The sequence below is a fragment of the Melozone crissalis genome, unplaced genomic scaffold, assembly GCF_028551555.1.
Source record: "Melozone crissalis strain CALT ecotype California unplaced genomic scaffold, PUWL_Pcris_2 ptg000046l_1, whole genome shotgun sequence".
NCBI classification, from domain to species: domain Eukaryota; kingdom Metazoa; phylum Chordata; class Aves; order Passeriformes; family Passerellidae; genus Melozone; species Melozone crissalis.
The window spans coordinates 5,821,009-5,843,864 of NW_026535824.1; the positions used below are offsets into that span (position 1 = coordinate 5,821,009).

Consider the following 22,856-nt stretch of genomic DNA (forward strand, 5'->3'; position numbering starts at 1 on the left):
TGGGATCCCAGTCCATAGAATCTCAGACCAGTTTATCCCAGTGTGTATGGCCCGGATCCATATGGTCCCAGTCTATAGGATCCCATTTCACAGGGTTCCAGTTTATACAGTCCCAATCCCTACTTGGTCCCATTCCAGTTTATCACAGTCCAGTTTATCCTTTTCCGTAGGATCCCAGTGCAGGCTATCCCAGTCCAGTTTATCCCAGTCCATAGGATCCCAGTTCCATATAATCCGAGTCCATAGGATCCCAGTCTGGGCTATCCCATTCCAGTTTGTCCCAGTGCATAGGATTCCAGTCTCTCAGGCATCCGCTGAGTAGGGAACTGGGATAACTGGGGGGCACAGGATAGCGGGGTGGGGGGGAACTGGAAAACGGGGGAAACTGGGATAACAGGAAAAATGGGATAAGGGGAGAACTGGGATAATGTGGGGGACTGGGATAATGGGGGGAACTAGGAGAGTGGGATAATGGGGAACTGGGATAATGGGAATTCCGGGATAACAGAAATTCCAGGATAATGGGAATTCTGGGATCAAGGGGAAATTTGGGATAACGGGAATTCCAGTCTAACAGAAATTCCAGATCAATGGGAAATTTGGGATAACAAGAATTTTGGGATAATGGGGAAATTTGGGATAACGGGAAATTTGGGATAATGAGAATTTTGGGATAACATAAATTCCAGAATTATGGGAATTTTTGGATAATGAGGAAATTCGGGATAGTACATATGATCCCAGTCCCTATTTGATCCCAGTCCATATTTGATCCCAATCCATTTGATCCCAGTCCATATCTGATGCCAGTCTGTATTGCTCGGCATACATTCCAAAAGGCTGGAATTCCAGCTCCCAGACAGGAAAAGATGTTCCCGCCCTTGAAGGCAAATGGAGCAAAATCCTACAGAGACATTTCCCTGCCAGCCTTCAGGACTTCAGCTCCTGGGACTGGGAATTAAAATAATATTTGGGAAATAAAATAATAAATAATATGGGGAGGGTTTTTGGTGGCAGAGGGGTCAATTAAAACAGGGCAGAGGTCAATTAAATCAGGGCAGGGTCAATTGAATGAGGGCAGAATCTTTGGTGGTCACTGGGGCAATAAATCAAAGGAGGGTATTTGGTGGTCCCTGAGGCAATTAAATATACGGAGGGTCTCGGGGGGTGCCTGGGTCAATTAAATCAGGGGAGGATCTATGGTGGTCCCTGGGTCAAGAGAGACACTGAGAGAGAAACAAAGCAGGCAAAGAGAGGCAGGAGAGAAAAGGGGACACAAACACAATGAGCTGAGAAGGCGGCACTCTGCAAACAGAACTGCAACGGACTGAACATGAACGGGAGAGAAATCAGTAAGTCTGAAAATTTTATTTGCTATCAAATGCATCCCACAGACCCAGCTCCACACAATCCTCATCCCACCGCTCTAACTGAGATCCCACTTCTCCCAATCTCCTCCCAGCCCCATCTTACTTAGGTGGCTGAGGAATCAAGTGAGTTTGGTACGGCACTGAGTTTTTTTGAGGTGGGATTGAGCCCTTTTGGGTAAGATCGAGTTGTTTTCACTGGGATTTCAGTGGTTTTCAGGTGACAGATCCATCTCTCTTGACTTTTCAAGTGCAAAGAGATAGAGAAGCTAGAAACATTAGGGCCAAAACAAAAGTAAAAGCTGCCAGGTGTGTTACCAACATGGATCACAAGGAATGGGAGTGACCAGGGCTTTGCCCAGAGTGCCTTCTCCAGTGGGGGATGGAGCTGGAGCAGCGCACGAAGCTCTTCCCACACTCAGGGCACTTGCAGGGCTTCCCTTACCGGTGCCTCCGTTGGTGTCGGGTCAAGTCAGAGCTGCTGGAGAAGCTCTTCCCACACTGGGGACACCCGTAGGGCCTCTCCCCAGTGTGGATGCGCCGGTGCTTGACGAGGGTGGAGTTGTGCTTGAATCCCTTCCCGCACTCGGGGCAGCGGAAGGGCCTCTCCTCTGTGTGAATGCGATAGTGCTGGAGGAGATGGGAGCTGGTCTGAAACCTCTTCCTGCATTTATCACACTCGTAGGGCTTCTCCCCAGTGTGGATGCGCCTGTGCCTGACAAGGGTGGAGTTCCACCTGAATCCCTTCCCACAGTCGGGGCAGTGGAAGGGCCTCTCCTCTGTGTGACTCTGATAGTGCCGGACGAGATGGGAGCTGGTCTGAAACCCCTTCCCACACTTGGAACACTTGTAGGGCCTCTCCCCAGTGTGGGTCCTCTGGTGCGAGATCAGGTGGGAGCGCTGGCTGAAGCTCTGTCCACACTCCCCACACTCGAAGGGCCGTTCTCCAGTGTGGATCCTCTGGTGTTTGATCAGGCTGGAGCTCCCACAGAAGCTCTTCCCACACTCCCCACACTCATAGGGCTTCTCCCCAGTGTGGATTCTCTGGTGCTTGATCAGGTTGGAGCTCCACCTGAAGCTCTTCCCACACTCCCCACACTCATAGGGCTTCTCCCCAGTGTGGGTCCTCTGGTGCACAATCAGGTCGCAGTTCCACCTGAAGTTCTTTCCACACTCCACGCACGTATGGGGCTTCTTCCCATCATGGAGCCGCTCATGGAGTACCAGCTCCGAGCTCTGGCTCCATCTCCGGCCGCCTTCCCGGCCCAGGCTGGCTCTTTCCCCCTCAGATCCCCGCCAGCTGCGTTTGCAGCCCCTCCTCGTGCGGCATCTCCAGGGCTTTTCCTCCCCGTTGGCTTCCTGCGCCGTGGAGCCGCTCAAAACGGCCTCTTCCACCAGGTTCTGCCGCGGGCATTTGTCCTCCCTGTGCTCCATGCTCAGCTCCTGCTCTGGGGGAGGAAGGACAAGGACAGGATGGGATTTGCCTCCGTGCCACAGGCAAGGGCAAGGAGATCCCCCAGGGCTGAGCTGCAGCCGGGGCCGTGCTGGGCTGGAGATGGAGCAGCACAGATGGGAAAGGGGCACTGACTTCCTCCTCACCTGCCTCAGTGTCCCGGGGCATCTCCCTCTTCCTCGCAGCATCCCAGGGGTTGGCAATGGGAAATCCTGGTTTGGGGAAAACAAGGGATGAGCACATTTGTAGGAGTGTTGAGGGGTAGGACGGTCGGGACGGATGGAGACGAGAGATCTCTGCAGCCAGGGCGTGGAAGTTGCGGTTTATTGCAAAGGGCCTGGGTGCAGGGCCCTGCTTGGAGCTGCCAGCCACAGCTCGGAGCAGGCCCGAGAGAAGAGCGGGGTAGAGAGGATGAGAGGGTGAGAGAGTAAGAGGGGAAGAGCGTAAGAGAGTAAGCTTCCCGTTACAATACAACAAATCTTCTTCTCTGTTGAATATTCTATTTCTCACTAACCAATCTAGTACAAGATACAAATCCTAGAGCATTTACATACAGCCTGTAAGAATCATTACATCATGATACTGTGCTACATTTTAAACCCTAAACACACCGCTTTGGACCCCTTCTGCTGAGCTATTAGGGTCTGCTCTGACCCCTGGGTCTGTCTGCACGCAGAGGGAATTGTTTCAACAAAAGGAGATTACCTTCAGCCAGGCCACACCATTGTTTTCCAGTTGTTCACTAAGGTATCTCAAAGCTTGCTTCCATCTCAATCTTGCTTAGAGTTTCAATATTCTCAAATTCTTTTGCCAATCATATTTATGAGGCTTCCCTGTTTCATCTTGCCCAACACATGTTCAGTTTGAATGTCCCTCTGCCCGAGTCCATCTCTACAAGTCACTGGCCACGTGGGCTCCATAAAAACCTCCCAAACACCAAGATCCAGCCCTGGAAAAGCCTCCCAGGAGTTCCCTGTCCCTGGTCCCTCCCCTCTGGTGTTCGGGGGTTCCCCCCTGTCCCAGCTGCTGGGGTCATGTTTGGATTGGGGGTGCCCCTTCTCCTTGGTGCCTGCCCTGCCCAGGCTGCTGGCAGTCCCAGCAATGCCAAAAGCTCCCCCCTCTTGGCTCTCCCCATTTCGGGATGCAGGGCTGTTTGGGCTCCTGGGCTCCCTTCTCCCCTCATTCTCTGCTCTGGGCTGCAGCGGCTCCAAGGAGTCCCCCCTGCCCCTCTCCAGGCTCTTGAGGCTCCCGCCAATGGCGGCGCTCCCCCCTCTCTGGGCTCCCCACTTTGGGCTCCTGGGGGACACAGGGCTCTGCTCCTCCAGGCTGCCTCTGCCGGCAGCCGCCACCGGCAACCCCCGATGTCCCCCCGAGGGGCCTTTTCCGCTCAGCCTTGGACTGCTTCATTCTCCAAACATCCCCCCAAAAACCCCACCCAGGGACTCCTCGGGATGTCTGGGCCGGGCTCCCCCTCCCCGCTAACCGGCACGACGGGCGCGGGGGGGGGGGGGGCGATGATCCCACAGGTGGGGGCTGCCAATTCAGGCAGGGCTGCAGCGCGGTTCCATCTGTTCAGCCTTGATCAGCCTTTGTCCCGCCTCTTCCTCCCGCTCCTCCTCTGTCTTATCCCCACCTCCTTCTCCTCCTCCATCCCTCCTCCCTCTCCTCCTCCCCTGTAACCCCGCCTCCTTCCCTCCTCTTTCTCCTCCCCTTCCATCCCTCCTCGAGCTCCTCTGTGTTATACCCACCTCCTTCTCCTCTTCCATCCTGCCCCTTCCATTCCTTCTCCTCCTCCTCCTCCCCCTTCATCCCTGCCCTTCCCTCCCTCCTCCTCCTCCCCCAGCAGCAGCCACACCCTCGCTGCCCATTCCCGCAGCCCTCGCAGCCCGTGGCAGGAGCGGGGATGGAGCCGGGACAGGTCGGGATGGGCAGCGCGGGGCTCTCGGCTGCTCCCAGCCACTGCGGGCGGGGGGAGCCCAGCCCGGGCCAAAGGAGAGGCAAACTGGGCAAACTGGGGGCTGCACATCCAAACTGGGCCTTGCTGGGGACCCTGCCTGGCCACTGCCAGCCCTTGGGGCTCCTCTCGGCACATCCGCCAGGGGGGAACGCACACAGGGCTGGGGGATCCCAGCAGTGGCAGCACCGCCAGGGACTGGGGTGGACTGGGCTGCACTGGGGTAACTGGGAATGACTGTGAGCATGCTGAGAGACACTGGGATATACCAGGAGTGTCTGTTAACCATCCTCGGGTGACTGGAACCACATTGGGAATAGGTGGGACCATGCTGGGGAGAACTGGGACACCATGCTGGGGGTACCTGGGAGCGAGTGGGAATGACTGGATGTACACTGGGGACAACTGGGCATGACTGGGACCATGCTGGCAGGGACTGGGATCATCTATGGAGTACCTGGCACTATACTGGGACAACTGGGATCACACTGGGAGGAACAGGGAGTGAGTGGAACCTTGCTGGGGGCTACTGGGATCCTACTGGGATCACAGTAGGAGGAGCTGGCCAATGCTGGGAGTGACTGGCATCATACTGGATCATACTGGCAGCAACTGGGACTGCACTGAGGGTGACTGGGAGTGGCTGTTAGCAACTGGCATCAGGCTGGAAGCTACTCAGGGCAGCTGGGAATGACTGGGAACATGCTGGGAGCAACTGGGATACACTGGGAGAGACTGAAACCACAAAGGTGGTAAATGGCAGCAACTGGAGCCACACTGGATGATCATGGGAGCAGCTGTGCCCATGCTGGGATCCTACTGGGATCCTATGGAAAATGGCTGGGATCATACTGGGAGTGACTGGGAAGGCGCTGGTTCTGACTAGAACCATACTGGAAGTGACTGGGAGCAACTGGGCCCACACTGGGAGTGCCAGGGAGTCACTCTGAGCATGACTGCAATAACGCTGGGAGTATCTGGGACTGACTGGGGTCATACTGGGGGTGACTGGAACCATACTGGGAGTGACTGGGAGTGGCTGTGAGCAACTGGGATCATGCTGAAAGCAACTGGGGGGAACTGGGAGTGACTGGGAGCATGCTGGGGCTGACTGGGATATACTGGGGGAGACTGGGAATCACTGGGATCATACTAGAGCCTCCTGGGGTCATGCTGGCATTGACAGGGAGCAACTGGGATCATAATGGGGGCCACTGGCATAATACTGGGAGTGACTGGGATCATCCAAGAAGCGAGTGGAACCATACTGGGAGTGACTACTGCTCCTGCTGGGGTCACCCTGGAAGCCACTGGGATCACACTTTGGGCAACTGCTAGAAACTGGGATCATCCTGGAGGCAACTGGGAGGAACTGGAAAAGACTGGGATCATTCTGATCTAACTAGAACTGTACCAGGCCAACTGGGCTAAGCTGAGACTGTCTGTGACCATACTGGGGGGACTGGAAGCACACAGGGAACAGCTGGGACCATGCTGGGGGCAACTGGGAGTGAGTTGGACCTCGGTGAGCGGGACTGGGACTATTCTAGGGACAACTGGAACCATGCTGCGAGGAACTGGGAACAACTGGAACTACTCTGGCAGCAACTAGGATCATACTGGTTTGACAGTGGGAGCAGTTGGATCCATGCTGGGTGAGACTGGGATCACACTGAGGGTGACTGGAGTCATACAGGGATTGACTGGGAATGGCTGTGAGCAACTGGAATCATGCTGAAAGCAACTGAGGGGAACTGGGAGTGACTGGAAGCATGCTGGGAGGAACTGGGATATACTGGGAGAGACTGGGAATCACTGGGATTATACTGGAAGCTCCTGGGGTCATGCTGGCATTGACAGGGAGAAACTGGGATCACACTGGGGGCCACTGGCATCAGACTGGGAGTGAGTGGAGTTACACTGCAAGTGACTGGGATCATACTGGGAGTAACTGGGATCATACTGGGACTGACTGGGATCATACTGGGAGTGACTGGGATCATACTGGGAGTAGCTACAATCGGACTGGGATTGCAGGGGGTGTGATTGGTCCCTATCTGGGGGGTGCTGGGAGCTGCCAGGCGCATGCTGGGAGCCGACTGCGCAGCCACTGGGAGCAACTGGGAGCAGCTGGGAATGGCAGGATGCAGCTGCAGCAGTGGCAGCTCCCCGGTGGCCCCGTGCCGGTGCCGCTCGTGGTGCCGGTTCTGGCTGTGCCGAGATCCCGCTGGAAGGGGATCCCAGCCAGGGACCCCATGGACACCAACCGGGGGAACCCCGGGCCGGGCTCCGACAGCGCCACGGGCAGGGAACGCTGGGACAAGAGAACTGGGGAGACACCGAGATTTGGGGGCTGGGGGGGCACGGGGGAACCAAAGGAGGAACCAAAGGGAGAGCTGGGAGAGCAGGGAACGGGGTTTGGGGGTTCCAGGACTGAGAAAAGGGGAGGCTGCGGTGGGTAGAGGGGGCACGGGCTGGGCTAAGGGGGTTCGTGCATGCAGGAAAGGGAGCTCCAAGGAGCCCAGGTGTTCCCATTCCCAGCAAAAGGTGGGAAAACCCGGGATGGCCGGGAATAAGGGTCCCAGGTGTCCTCGGTGTGAAGGAAAGGAGGGGCTGGGGGCTGGGAAAGGCAGGAACTGGGGTCCAGGGGGTCTCTGCGGGAAGGAAAAGGGGGCTCTAGGGGCTGGGAGAGGCGAGATGGCCGGGAAGGGGGTGCGGGGTGGATCCCCTGCCCGGGAGTGGGGGTGCGGGGGTTGTTGGTGTCAGATGAGGGGGTGCAGGGTGGATCCCATGCCCGGGAGTGGGGGTGCGGGGGTTGTTGGTGCCGGATCAGGGGGTGCAGGGTGGATCCCATGCCCGGGAATGGGGATGCGGGTGATCCCGGTGCCCAGGAATGGGGGTTCAGGAACCTCCGGTGCTCCGGGATGGGAGATCAGAGAGTCCCGGTGCCGGGGGTCCCCTTCAGCTCCCGCCGCCCCCCGGGGCCCCAGGATTGCCCCCAGCCCCAGCGCTGGAGCCATCGCGCTGCTCCTCCTCACTCCCAGTGTGATCCCAGTACAGTCCCAGTAGAACTCAGTCACCCGCGAGCTGCTCCCAGGATGATCCCAGTACAGCCCAGTCACTCCCACTGCTGCCATCCCCCCCAGCCCTCGCTCCGTTCCGACCTATCCCGGCTCCATCCCCGCTCCTTCCGCCGGCTTCGAGGACTCCGGAACCGGGGGAGGATGAGGAGGGAGGGAGGAAGAGGCGGAGCGGCAGCAGGAAGCGGCGGGAGCACAGGACGGCCGGAATCGCGCGGCTCCGGCGCTGCCTGAACTCTGGAACCCAAGAGCATCGCCCCCCATCCCGCAGGTGCCCGGGGAGGTTCCCCCATGTCCCAACTCCTGGGGTCACGCTTGGACTGGGGGTCCCCCGTCTACTCGGTGCCCGCCCTGCCCAGGCTGCTGGCAGTCCCAGCAATGCCAAAAGCTCCCCCCTCTTCGCTCTCCCCATTTCGGGATGCAGGGCTGTTTGGGCTCCCGGGCTCCCTTCTCCCCTCATTCTCTGCTCTGGGCTGCAGCGGCTCCAAGGAGTCCCCCCTGCCCCTCTCCAGGCTCTTGAGGCTCCCGCCAATGGCGGCGTTCCCCCCTCTCTGGGCTCCCCACTTTGGGCTCCTGGGGCACACAGGGCTCTGCTCCTCCAGGCTGCCTCTGCCGGCAGCCGCCACCGGCACCCCCCGATGTCCCCCCGAGGGGCCTTTTCCGCTCAGCCTTGGACTGCTTCATTCTCCAAACATCCCCCCAAAAACCCAACCCAGGCACCCCTCAGGATATCTGGGCCGAACTCCCCCTCCCCGCTCACCTGCGTGATGCGGGGGGGCGATGATCCCACAGGTGGGGGCTGCGAATTCAGGCCTGGCTCGGAGTGACCGCGTGCTTCCCTCAGCTCAGCCTTGATCCGCCTTTGCCCCTCCTCTTCCTCCCGCTCCTCCTCTTCCATCCCCCCTCCCGCTCCTCTGTGTTATCTCCACCTCCTTCTCCTCTTCCATCCTGCCCCTTCCAACCCCTTTCCCCCTCCTCCTCTCTTATCTCGCCTCCTCCTCCCGCTCCATCCCTGCCCTTCCCTCCCTCCTCCTCCTCCCCCAGCAGCAGCCACACCCTCGCTGCCCTGTTCCCGCAGCTCTCGCAGCCCACGGCACAAGCGGGGATGGAGCCGGGACAGGTCGGGATGGGCAGCGCGCGGGGCTCTCGGCTGCTCCCAGCCGCTGTGGGCGGGGGGAGCCCAGCCCGGGCCAAAGGAGAGGCAAACTGGGGGCTGCACATCCAAACTGGGCCTTGCTGGGGACCCTGCCTGGCCACTGCCAGCCCTTGGGGCGCCTCTCGGCACATCCACCGCGGGGGAACGCACACAGGGCAGGGGGATCCCAGCAGTGGCAGCACTGCCAGGGACTTGGCTGCGCTGGGATCGTACTGGGAGTGACTGGGGCTGTACTGGCTTTGTACTGACATCATACTGGGATCGTACTGGAGTGTCTGGGATGGTACTGGGTTTGTATGGACATCATACTGGGATCATGCTGCTATACCAGGGCAGATTGTGATCACACTGATGGAGACTGGGATCATGATGGGATCATACTGGGATTGAGTAGGAGCCGGCGGTGAGCAATTGAGACCTTGTTATGGGCAAATGGGATATATTGGGAGTGACTGGGATTATGCTGAGGGTGACTGGGAGCAGCTGTGAGCAACTGGGAACACGCTAGGAGCAACTGGGAGGAGCTGGGAGTGACTGGGTGCATGCTGGGGGGGTTGGAAACTGCTGGGCTTATACTGGGATGAACTGGGATCATAGTGGCAGTTAGTGCCACTACACTGAGGGTGGCTGGGAGTGCTTGGGAGCAAATGGCATCGTACTGGAAGGAACTGGAAAGATGCTGGAGGGAACTGAGGTACACTGGGACATGCTGGGAGTGACTGGAATGAAAGTGAGGGGGAGAGCAACGTGAACCATGTAGAACAAAACTGGTTTATTCTGGCAGGGACTGGGAGCACACTGGGGCCATATTTGCATCATACTGGGAGGGCCTGGACTAATACTGGGAGGATCTGAGAGTGACTGGGAACACACCCTGCACATCATCCCCCATACTGGGCATGACTGGGGGCAAGCTGGGAGCAAATGGCATCATACTGGGACTGACTGGACTGATCTAGGAAGCAACTGGAACCATGCTGGAGGCAGCTGGGACCATACTGGGAGAGACTGGAAGCAACTGGGATTATATTGGAACCACACTGGGAGCGCTGGCATGTGACTGGGATCAAACTGGAGCTTACTGGGATCATACTGGGGCTGAAAGGAAGCGACTGGGATCACACTTTGGGCTACTAGGAGCAGCTGAGAGAAACTGGGACCATGCTGCAAGCAAACTGGAGGAACTGGGAAGGACTGGAAGCAACTGGGATATACTGGGCATGACTGGGGGATCATACTGGGAGAACTAACACCATACTGGGGCCACTGGCAGTGCCTGGAAATGACTACAAACATGCTGGGGACAACTGGGATATACTGGGAGTGTCTGGAACCATACTGGGGGGACTGGAACCACAGTGGGAACAACTGGAACCACACTGGGCGCAACTGGGAGTGAGTGAGACCATGCTGGGTGGGACTGGGATCATATGGGGAGTGACTGGGACTATATGAGGGACAACTGGGTACTACTGGCATCACACTGGGAGGAACGGGGAGCAGCTGGAACCAAGCTGGGGGCAATTGGGATCCTACTGGGATCACAGTGGAAGCAGCTGGGCCCATGCTGGGGGAGAATGGGATCCTACTGGATCACATTTTCAGCAACTGGGACTGCACTGAGGGTGACTGGGAGGGGCTGTGAGCAACTGGGATCAGGCTGGAAGCCACTCCAGCCAACTGGGAGTGACTGGGAACATGCTGGGGCAGCTGGGTTTTACTGGGAGAGACTGAAACCATAGTAGGGGTAAATGGGAGCAACTGGAACCATGCTGAGAGATAATGGGAGCAGCTGTGTCCATGCTGGGGTCATACTGGGATCACACTGGCACTGATGTGACCGGAAGAGTACTGGGAGTACCTGAGAATGACTGGGATCCTACTGGAACCAGACTAGGAGTGACTGGAAAGGTGTTGGCCATGACTGAAACCATACTGGAGATGAATGGGAGCAACTGGGCCCACACTGGGAGTGACAGGGAGTCACTCTGGCCATGACTGGAATAACACTGGGAGGATCTGGGAGTGACTGGGTCATACTGGGGGTGACTGGGAGCAACTGGGATCATAGTGAAAGTGACTGGGATTGTAGCAGGAGTTACTGGGATTATCCTTGGAGCCACTGGGATTGCAATGGGTGTGAATGGATCCTGACTGGGGGTTACTGGGAGCTACTGGGCCCATGTTGGGAGGAAAGTGTGGAAACATTGGGAACAACTGGGACCAGCTGGAAGGAACTGGAACCATGCAGAGCAGACTGAGACTACAACTGGGATCATACTGGGAGCAACTGGGACTACACTTTGGGCAACTGATAGAAACTGGGATCATGCTGGAGGCAACTGGGATTAATTGGGAAAGACTGGGATCATTCTCAGGTAACTAAAGCCTTACTGGGGCAAGTGGGATAAACTGGGAGTGTTTGTAACCACAGTGGGGGGACTGAAACCACACTGGGAACAGCTGAGACCATGCTGGGGACAACTGGGAGTGACTGGGACCATGCTGGGAGGCACTGGGACTATTCTAGGGACAACTGGAATCATGCTGGGATCACAGTGAGAGCAGGTGGGTCCATGCTGGGTTAGACTGGGATCACACTGAGGGTGATTGGAATCATGCTGGGATTGACTGGGAGTGGCTGTGAGCAACTGGAATTGTGCTGAAAGCAACTGGGAGAAAGTGGGAGTGACTGGGAGCATGCAGAGGGGGGGTGACTGGGATATACTGGGAGAGACAGGGAGTCACTGGGATCACACTGGAGGCTACTGGGATCAGGCTGGGAATGACTGGGATTATACTGGGAGTGGCTACAATCGTACTGGGAGCAGAGTGGGTGTGATTGGACCCTGACTGGGGGTTACTGCGAGCTACCAGGCCCATGCTGGGAGCCAACTGGGGACATAATCAGAGGAACTGGGAGCAACTGGGATAAAACGGGGGGCAAGTGAACCATGCTGAGGTAACGGGGAGTGCCTGGCAATGTCTACGAGAATGTTCAGATATGGCAACTGGGATATACTGGGAGTGTCTGAGACCATACAGGTGGTGTGAAATACAAAGTTGTGTTTTGTGACTGGTACAAACAGGTGATGTGTGTAGTTGTGAATGTGAAATGTGTGGACTCCAACAATGGGAGAGCTGTGAATTCTAATAATAACTGAGGAAAATAAAGCATGGAAAAAGGCCTTTGAACCTATCTTTTGTTTGCAATTAACCCTGCTTGATTTTGGTGCATTGGAATTAAGGTGTTAAAGATGTTGCTCTTTGCTTGCATTTAATCCATAAAAAGCTCTGCAATAATAACATTTTGAAGTATAATTTTAGAATATTACTTGTATCTTTGAAACTACAGCTTTGGAATATATATAAAGGAAATATGCCTATCTCATGCCTTATTAAAGCAGAGAAAAACAGCTTGAGAAAGGAAGCTGAACATCACCTCAAGGGTTTATGGTTTCGACCAAAGGGAAGCTAGACATCACTGTTATGAGATTTATAGTCTTTGCAATTAAAAGGTGGACACACATCTGGGGAGCTGGACCCCACCAGATGGGATTCGTCTTTCTTCTTTCGGAAACTGGACCGTCACCATCTGGGGATACTCCTTTGAGATACATCCTGAGAAATTAAAATCACAATAGTGTATAGAATTGTGATGTAATAATTTGGAATAAGAATTGCTGATGAGTAAAAGATTGGAAATAGAAACTGCTGAAAAAAAAAGCTGATGAGTACCCCTATAAATACCTGTAACCATCAATTATCGGTGTGCAGTTGGAGGGAAAACTTCCCCCACTGTACCCAGCGCTGTATTGCTCATACTTTACCATATTAATTAATAAATTGATTGCTGCTTGAATATTGGCCTAGTCAAGCTTCTTATTCATAACACCAGTCCTCCCCAGTGTTTCCAAGGGCAGTTTCATTTCTCTCGCTGGCTGTGGCAGCCAAACCCAGCAGTGGGGTCAGTGCAGTGCCCATGGCTACAGCCCCTTGCAGGGGCCCAGTGCAGCTTGGGCTGATGATCCACCCTCACAGCTGGCCCAGGGCAGCTCTGCAGTGGCTTTGGTGGCACCTGGGGCTGGCACACACCTGAGCAGTGTGTCTGTTTGCAGTGGGGCAACTCAGGAGTTTCAGATTGCTTCAAAAAACCCCCAAAAGGGAAAACCCCTCTTAGGCTGAGGGCAGCCAGCTCTGAAAGCACAGCAGGTCCCAGGGGAGTGAGGACAGACGGGATGGGGCTGGGCAAAGTGGAGCAAGGTTGTCCACACTGGGTCAGAGCTCCAGGCACAGCTTCTGTGAGCAGGCCAGAGCTGCCGGGGAGAGACCCTGGGTCAGTATCAATCACAGAATGCTGCAATCAACTCTGCTCCAAAGAGAAATAAAATAAAATACTTCCTTTAAAACAGGAATGTGTATTTTTTTCAAGGTGTTTGAAATCTTTCTCCATAATAGGACTTGGAAAATTTTAATGACCCTCTCAGGGCTTTGGTGTTGTTTACATCAGAGTCAGTCCCTGAGAGAGTGTCTTCAAAAAACTTCTCAAGCACTCAAAGTTAAATTTAGACTCCAAAGTTTCTTGAAGTTTTTATGGGTCCCACTGAGGGACATGGCTGGGAAAGTGTCCCCAGGTTCCAGTTAGAGCAGAACACTGGAGGCAGTGATGACAGCTGGGGACAAGCAAGGGAAAGCTGTCTCTGGTGCTGAGCAAAGCTGGATGTATTTGAGGAATGCAAAGGGCCAAGGCCTGAGCCCCAGCCCCTGGCCAGGCAGATCCTGTCCCTCTCTCCTTGCTCAGGGCTCTTCCCGGGATGGGCACTGGCATGTGGGGATGTGCAATGCCAAGGGCAGGAGCATGGGGCGGCCCCTGCCAGGCTGCTGAACAGGGACAAGGAGGCAATGAGGCCCCAGGCCTGCAAGGGTCACTTGTCTCCTGCTCCTGCCTCAGGCCCAGGCCCAGCAGCCATGGCCAAAGTGCTGCCCAAGGTGGCTCTGGCAGGGCTGTCTTGCAGCTGCTGCCCATCCCTGTGCCCTGTGCAGCCCAGGCTCTCCCACGGTGTCCCTGCCCTGCACCTCTGTCCCTGCAGGCTGTCGGCATCCCCCGGCTGCCCCACCTGGCTGGGCCCTTCCTTTGCTGACAGCTCTGCCTCCTGCCTGCCTCTGCCTGCCCACACAAAGCCTGGGGCTGATACCAAAAGGGTTCATTCCATTTTTACCCTGCCTGTGAACTTTCAGCACAGGAACAAGGCATGCAGGGGCTGCTTTCCCAGCAAGGATCAGTGGAAGAGAAGAAGAAGACATCTGGTTCAAGGGTGCAGGGATAGAGAAATCAAGGAGTGAATCTGGGAACTTGGGGTGGGTTTTATGGAAATGGGTAAATTGTAATTCACATTTAGTGATTGTGTATAAGCAACACATTTGTAGAATTACATGTCCATGTAGGGTTGGGAGTTATCCCTCACCAGACCTCAGGCCTGAATAAATGACACCCTCTGAAATAGCAAATTAGTGTTATGGAGTCTTGTTCTGATATTTCAGAGATTTGCTGACCGTGGTTCCTCACAGAACCAAGGAGTCAGCTGTGACACTGTGGAACCCCATGGAACAAAGGGTCCATTGTGACACAGCAGAACCCCATGGAACCAAAATCCATTTTGGCACATTGGGGCCACATTGAACCAATGGTCCATTGTGATACTGCGGATCCAAGGAGACCATTGTGACCCTGAGAAATCTCTTGGAACCAAGGGGCCATTGTGACACAGCAAGGCCTGGTGGAACCATGGGTCCATGTCACATGGTGACACTGCAGAACTTCACGGAACCAAGGTGCCCATGTTCTACTGCAGAGCCTCGTGGAACAAAGGGTCCATGGTGACACTGCAGAACCAAGGAGACTGCTGCTGGCAGTGTGAGAGCTCATGGAACCAGAGATCCATTGTGACACAGCAAGGCCTGATGGAACCAAGAGTCCCTTGTTAAACTGTGTGGCCTCATGGAACCATGAGCCATTGTGACACAGCAGGGCCTCATGGAACCATGGAGGCCATTTTTACACTTGGAGGCCTTGTGGGACCAAAGGGCCATTGTGGCACTTCAGAGCCTTGTGGAGCCAAGGGGACCACGGTGACACTGTGGGGCTGCATAAAGCCAATGGTCTCTTGTGGCATGGCAAGGCCTTACGGGATCATGGAGACCATTCTGACACTACAGGCCTCATGCAAGCAAGGAACCATTGTGACACTGTGGGTTCTTGGCAGGCCAAGGAGCTGTTGGCACACTGTGTGGCACCATGGAACCAAGGAGGCCATTGTGACACTCCAGGGCCCCATGGAACTAAGGATCCATGGAACATTGCAGGACCCCATGGAACCAAACTCCATTGGGACATTGTGGGGCCTCATGGAATTCTGGGGGCCATGATGACACTTGGAGGCCTTGTCGAATCAAAGGGCTCTGCAGGGCCTGATGGAATCAAGGAGACTATTCTGACATTTTGAGTCCCATGGAACCAAGGGTCCATTGTGACACTGTGGCACCGAGGAGACCTCTGTGACACTGCAAGGCCCCATGGAAGCAAGGGACCATTGTGACACTCTGGAGCCCCATGGAAACAAAAGGCCAGTGTGACGCATCTGGGCCTCATGGAACCAAGGATCCAATATGACACCTCACTGTGACACTGCAGGGCCCCATGGAAACAAGGGGACAGGGAACAGGTCTGGTTGGCTTGGCCTGACTGGTGCAACTGCCCTTGGTATGTCGGGGGTCTCTTCTCATGTACCCCTGAAACCCTGGGGCTCTGGGCTTTCCTTCAATTGGAAAAGAACGGCTCTTCTCATTCAAGCATCCATGACCAAAAGGGGATTTCCCCTCCAAATTTCCCGATATCCAGGGATTGTTCCCAGACAAAAGCTGCCATTACCAACAAGTCTGGCTGACCTAGTCTTCCTGAGAGCTGGGTCTCACCTGCCCTCAAACACTGAGGCTCTGTGCTTTTCTTTCCTATGGAAAAGAGCTGTCCCTCCTGCACAGGCACCCATGGCCAAAGCTGGTACTTGTCCTCCAAAATTCCTTCATTCAAGGGTTTTTTCTCCCAGACAAGATCTCCCAGTACAGACAGGTCTGGCTGGCCTTGGCTTGTGGTGGTTGCCTGAATTCTGCCCTGAAACACTGGGGCTCTGCCCTTTCCATCCTAAGGGAAAAGAACCATCCTTCTTCTCCAAGTGCCCATGGCTGAAATTGGGATTCCACCACCAAAAGTCCTATATCCAATTATTGCTCCTACACAAAAGCTTCCATTACAGACAGATCTGGCTGGCCTTGGTCTCTGGTGCCTGCAGTTCATTAGCCCCTGAAGCACTGGGGTTCTGTGCTTTCCTTCCAATGGAAAAGAATCTTCTTATTCCTCCACGGCCAAAATTGCTAGTCCTCCTAAAATATTCACTACATGAAGGGTTTCTCCCAGACAAAACCTGCCAGCTCTGGCTGGCACTGTGGGCTCTGATGGCCACCTGTCATCTGCACCTGAAACACTGGGGCTCTCTGCCTTCCTTCCCATGGAAATAGAACAGTCTCCTCGTCCAGGGGCCATGGCCAAATTTGAGATTTGGCCCCTAAATTTCATGTATCCAAAGATAGCTCCCAATCAAAAGCTGCCAGGAGAGACAAGTTTGGCTGGCTTGGCCTCCCAGGGGCTGCTTCTCATCTACCATCAAACCCTGGGGCTCTCTGCTCTCCTTCAGATGGAAAAGAAATGGCCTTTTCATCAAGGGACCAGTGGGCCAAAACTTGTATTCCACCTCCCAAATTCTGTGTATCCAAGGATTTCTCTCAGGCACAAGCTGCAATTCCAGAAAGGTCTGGCTCGCCTTGGTCCTTGGTGGCCTCTGCTCATCTGCCCCTGAAACACTGGCCCTCTGTTTTCCTTCCAATGGAAGAGAATCGTTGTTCACATCAAAGTGCCCATGGGCAAAACTGAAATTCGGCCTAAAAAATTCTATCTATCCAAGGATTGCTCCAAGGCAAAAGCAGCCAGGACACACAGGTCTGACTGGTCTTGTCCTGAGGTGATTTTCTTAGACTATGAGCAGAATGTTTTCATTTGCCAATACCTTGGAGAGGGCTGAGAGATCTCCCAAGATGGGGTTTGGAGGCCTCAAGCACATGAGCACTGTACAGGGACAGTGGAGCTCTGTGCTCAGTGGGGTGGAGACTGAGGACAGCAGAGGAGAGCCCTGGGAGGGACTGAATGGTGGTTTCAGAGATGGTGGATCCCTTTGACATAGTAGAGAACAGACAGAGAAAGAAAGAATTAATGCAAAGGACAGATAGGGAGGGCCAGACAGGACCCAAAGAGAAAGGAATTTCCCTCCCAGGGCATGGCTGTGGTGCAGCACATCCCCCAGAAGGAGCCTGGGTCAGCCCCAGGCTTTGTGTGGGCAGGCAGAGGCAGGCAGGAGGCAGAGCTGTCAGCAAAGGAAGGGCCCAGCCAGGTGGGGCAGCCGGGGGATGCTGACAGCCTGCAGGGACAGAGGCGCAGGGCAGGGACACCATGGGACAGCCTGGGCTGCACAGGGCACAGGGATGGGCAGCAGCTGCAAGACAGCCCTGCCAGAGCCACCTTGGGCAGCACTTTGGCCATGGCTGCTGGGCCTGGGCCTGAGGCAGGAGCAGGAGACAAGTGACCCTTGCAGGCCTGGGGCCTCATTGCCTCCTTGTCCCTGTTCAGCAGCCTGGCAGGGGCCGCCCCATGCTCCTGCCCTTGCCATTGCACATCCCCACATGCCAGTGCCCATGCCAGGAAGAGCCCTGAGCAAGGAGGGAGGGACAGGATCTGCCTGGCCAGGGGCTGGGGCTCAGGCCTTGGCCCTTTGCATTCCTCAAATACATCCAGCTTTGCTCAGCACCAGAGACAGCTTTCCCTTGTTTGTCCCCAGCTGTCATCAATGCCTCCAATGTTCTGCTCTAACTGGAACCTGGGGACACTTTCTGAGTTGAGTTCCTCAGTGGGACCTATAAAAACTTCAAGAAACTTTGGAGTTTAAATTTAACTTTGAGTGCTTGAGAAGTTTTTTGAAGACACTCTCTCAGGGACTGACTCTGATGTAAACAACACCAAAGCCCCGAGAGGGTCATTAAAGTCCTTGTGCTGTGTCTGTGCTGCTGAACTGGGCTGGGCTCCTGGCCCAGAGGCAGCTCCTTGGAAACCAAGAAGAGCTTCAAAAAGACATTTCCATTTCTCCTGAGGAGCAGCTCCTCTCCCAGCCCAGCAGGGCTGGGGCACTGCCTGCAGCCACCCCGGGCACAGCACAGAGGCACAGAGAGCTTCAATCAGTCAGGGCTGGGAAGGTGCTGAGAAGTGCCTGGGGCCCAATCACTGCCAGCCCTTGGCACAGGAGCCTCTGGCTGCAGGACAATGCAGCTGCAGCTCCTGGAGCCATCTCCTGAAGCTGGAACATCCCAATGCCTGCAGACTCTGTGAGTAAAAGACTGAATATTTCTGGTGCAGGGGAGGTTAAATTCTTATGAAGCTCTGACATGCTGAGGGCTTCTGATCAGTCATAGAATATTTCCAAGACAAGGATTTTGATAAAAATGAGGAAATTTCCTAACACTTTGTATTCAGTTTCCTACAATTGGAGAATGCTAGGGAGGAGGGGATAAATATTAAAGATTGATTATGAATTCTGACAAGTTCCTGAGACATCTGAACCATTACTTTTGGTGATCAATAAGTTCACAGGAGATCCCTAATGTGCTTTTAGCCACTCTGCCCAAGCACAGCAGCAGCATCACCTTTGCTGGACCCATCAGGCTCAGTCTGAGCTGTCCTTTCTCCAAGCTGCAAACAGAATCTGCCCCCAGCCAGTGCCCTGCAAACAGGCTGTAGGGGCACAGGGTGTACACGGAGATTTGGGGTCTGTGAGTGCTGGCACAGAGAGATCAGGCACTGGGAAACACCTGCAGGAGGAAAATCTCCAGCAAGCAGAGAGAAGATCAGGCAATGAGAGGAAACAAAACCCAGAAATGCTGTGGCAGGGAGAGTTTAAAGATGCCCACAGGATCCCCTCCAGTGCAGCCCCTCCCTCTGAACAAGCCCCCTCCCTCCTGTGCCCCAGCCAAGCCTCTGCCCTCAGGGCCGGGGCTCCAAGGCGTGCAGCCCCTCCTGTGCAGGCAGAGCTGAGCAGAGCCGTGGGGCAGCTCTGCAGCCCCGGGCCCAGTTCCCTCTGCAGAGCACAGGGCTGGGAGCAGCTGCCCAGCCCTGGGGGCTCTGGAGGGGGCACTGCTGGCTCAGGGTGACGCTGTCCCCAGTGCCCGGCTCTGGGCAATGCTGTCAGTGCAGCCAGGGAAGGAGCTGCGTCTCCCTTCATCCAATACCATCATAAGGACATTTGGGAGTTTCTCTGAGATTTCAGCCCAAGCTGGGAGCCTCAATCGAGGGTGCAAACCTGTCCTAGAACAACTTTGAGTTATAGGATTGATGAGGAAAGGCAGAGGTGTTGTGACACTGAAAGTGCTGATGGGTTGGTGGAATGAGCAACGTGAGTCCTTGGCTACAAAACTGGAGCTGGGCTGTGGTGGATCCATCTGCTCTCAGCAGTACTTGGGGGTTGGTAAGAGAAACTTGGGAGTGTGAACATTCTCCATTTAAGAAATTGAAAGCCCAGAGAAACTCAAAACAGAATGAAGTGACAGATCATCTGCTCCCAGTCTGCACTCACCATCTGGCTGCAGGGAACTCACTTTGTTCTACCAGAGGGCAGCAGAAACGCTGAGTGTATCTGATATTGAAGAGCAGGACAGACAGGGGGGGAGCTCAAAAAGAAAACCTCACAACTCTTAAACACAAAACAGTGTCTGTGTATGTTACAGTGGAGGGTGTATGGGAAATGGCTTTGATTTTGGTTACAGATATCTCCTCTGACTCGTCACTGTCCCTTTCTCCATGAACAGGTGCCCATGTGCTGCCACAGCAAATGTCCAACAGCAGCTCCATCAGCCACTTTCTCCTGCTGGCATTGGCAGACACGCGGCAGCTGCAGCTCCTGCACTTCTGCCTCTTGCTGGGCATCTCCCTGGCTGCCCTCCTGGGCAACGGCCTCATCATCAGCGCCGTAGCCTGCGGCCACCACCTGCACACGCCCATGTTCTTCTTCCTGCTCAACCTGGCCCTCAGTGTCCTGGGCTCCATCTGCACCACTGTCCCCAAAGCCATGCACAATTCCCTCTGGGATGGCAGGAACATCTCCTACTCAGGATGTGCTGCTCAGCTCTTTTTCTTTCTGTTCTTCATTTCAACAGAGTTTTATCTGCTGACCGTCATGTGCTACGACCGCTACGTGTCCATCTGCAAATCCCTGCACTATGGGACCCTCCTGGGCAGCAGAGCTTGTGCCCATATGGCAGCAACTCCCTGGGCCAGTGCCTTTCTCAATGCTCTGCTGCACACAGTCAATACATTTTCCCTGCCCCTGTGCCATGGCAATGCCCTGGGCCAGTTCTTCTGTGAAATCCCACAGATCCTCAAGCTCTCCTGCTCCAAATCCCTCCTCAGGGAAGTTGGACTCATTGCTGTCAGTGCCTGTGTAGCACTTGACTGTTTTGTGTTCATTGTTTTCTCCTATGTGCAGATCTTCGGGGTCGTGCTGAGGATCCCCTCTGAGCAGGGATGGCACAAAGCCTTTTCCACCTGCCTCCCTCACCTGGCTGTGGTCTCCCTGTTCATCAGCACTTGCACATTTGCCTACCTGAAGCCCCCCTCCCTCTCCTCCCCATCCCTGGATGTGGCCCTGTCAGTTCTGTACTCAGTGGTGCCTCCAGCCCTGAACCCCCTCATCTACAGCCTGAGGAACCAGGAGTTCAAGGCTGCAGTGTGGAGACTGGTGACTGCATGCTTTCAAAAACATTAAACTGCTGGGCAATATCTGCAAATAACTTGCAATCAAAGTCATCTTTGCTACTTCTTGTTGACTTCATTTTAGAGTTTCTTTACCTTTGTTTTACTTTTTTCCTATCGTCCAAAAAGAAATGTCATTGTTTGTTGCATTGGTCATTTTGTTCCTCTCCACCATCCCTGTGGCCACAGACTGTGGCAATGAGGGGCTGTGCTGTTGGTGCCTTTAAATGAAATGATGATCTCTCCCATCAAGGTTTTCTGCAGAGATGCCCTTTTGTTGCCTTCTCTGGAGCTGCAGCAGCAATGTCTGTGTGCAGAGCTGGGGGCAGATCAGGGCTGGCCCAGCAGCTGTGCCCAGCAGCAGCAGCACTTGGTGTTGCCAGTGCTGCTGCCGTGGCCCTGCCCCGCTGCCCTGGTGGCCCTGGTGTTGCTGTAGGGCATGAGTGCTCTCAGGGCCAGGCACAGCCCTGGGGGTGGCAGTGCTGGGGCTGCAGCAGGGACAGGCCATGGGCACTGCTGGGGCAGTGCTGACGCCTCAGGCCAGGCCCTGGGGGCTCCAGGCTCCTTGCCCAGGCTCTCTCAAGAACACGGCCAGGCCAATGCCCAGCACAGAAAAGCCCCGTGAGCAGCCCCAGGATGGCCGTGGGCAGGCTGGGGGCAAACATCATGGCTGGGGCTCTGCAAGGGCCCTGGGACAGAAGGGAAGGAGCAGCAGAGCAGGGGCTGATCCATCCCCAGTGCGCTGCACAGCCCAGGGCAGCGTCCCAGAGCGTCCTCATGGAGCTGCCAACAACATCCCCCCTCTGCAGCCCTGGCCTCTCCCCCAGCTCACACAGGTGGCCCATCCTTGCAGGCACAGACACGGCAGCACTGGCTCAGCAGCCCCTGTTTGCATTGCACACAGCAGGCAGGAGCACCCCCATGCTGTTGTTGTGGGGACATGAACCTGAGGGAGCACAAATGCCATCAGCCCCTGGGGCCAGCAAGGGCTGGGGGACACCAGGGAAACCACTCAGCTTTGTTGTGGCCTCTGCAGTCAGCCAGAAAGTTTGTTCCCATCAGCTGGGAGTTTCCTGTGCCACTGCAGACGCTGTTGCTCAGAGCCAGGGCTGTCTGGCAGCCACCCCCAAACTGCCCTGAGCATTTCCTTGGCTTCACCTTTGATTTCTTTACTCTTCACTGGTACAAATTTCTTCCTGTTGTCGACCCCTGTTCCCTGCCCTGCAAACAGCCCATCCCTGTTTGCCATTTCCTCTCTGGCCCCACTCCCCACTGCAGTTCCTGACTTGGCCCCATGGGAACGTCCCTTTGGGCAGCAGGATCATCCTACAAGTGCTGCAGGAATTGTCTGCAGGCTCCTGCAGTGCCTGGTGCTGCTCCCTTGCCAGAGGCACCCCAGGCCAGGGGGGCACATCTGGGCTGCTGTGTCTGGCTCTGGGGCTCCCTGTTCTGGGCAGTGAGGAGGAGCTGCAGAGGCTCTGCAGGACTGACAGGATGGGCTTTGGGGCTGGCAGGAGAAGCTGAGGGACCTGGGCTGCTGGAGCTTCTGAAGAGGAGGCCCAGGACTCATCCTGCAACTGCTCCAAGGGTGCCTTCAGAGAGTCACAGAATCAGCAAGCCTGGAACAGGCCATGGAGATCATCAAGTCCAACCTGTGCCCTGACACTCCCTTGTCTCCCCTGAGCCTCCTCATCTCCAGGATAAACAACCCCAGCTCTCTCAGCCACTCCTCACAGCACTTGTGCTCCAGACCCCTCACCAGCTTTGTTGCCCTTCTCTGGACACACTCCAGCCCCTCCATGTCCTTCCTAAATTGGGGGCCCCAGAACTGGACACAGCACTCGAGGTGCTGCCCAAGCAGTGCTGAGCACAGGGGAAGAATCCCTGCCCTGCTCCTGCTGGCCACACCATTCCTGATCCAGGCCAGGAGCCACTGGCCTTCTT

The 22,856-nt window shown here is 55.5% G+C and overlaps 1 protein-coding gene across 1 annotated transcript in view; it reads right to left on the minus strand.

Annotated features, from left to right (window-relative positions):
- Nucleotides 1-260: 260 nt before the first annotated feature.
- LOC128943471 (olfactory receptor 14J1-like) overlaps nucleotides 261-22,856 on the minus strand; it is a gene marked incomplete at its 5' end in the record, with an annotated part of 43,814 nt that continues 21,218 nt past the window's right edge. The window contains one exon of the mRNA XM_054286407.1: nucleotides 261-335. Coding sequence (XP_054142382.1) covers nucleotides 261-335 — 75 coding nt within the window. The remainder of the gene's footprint in view (nucleotides 336-22,856) is intronic.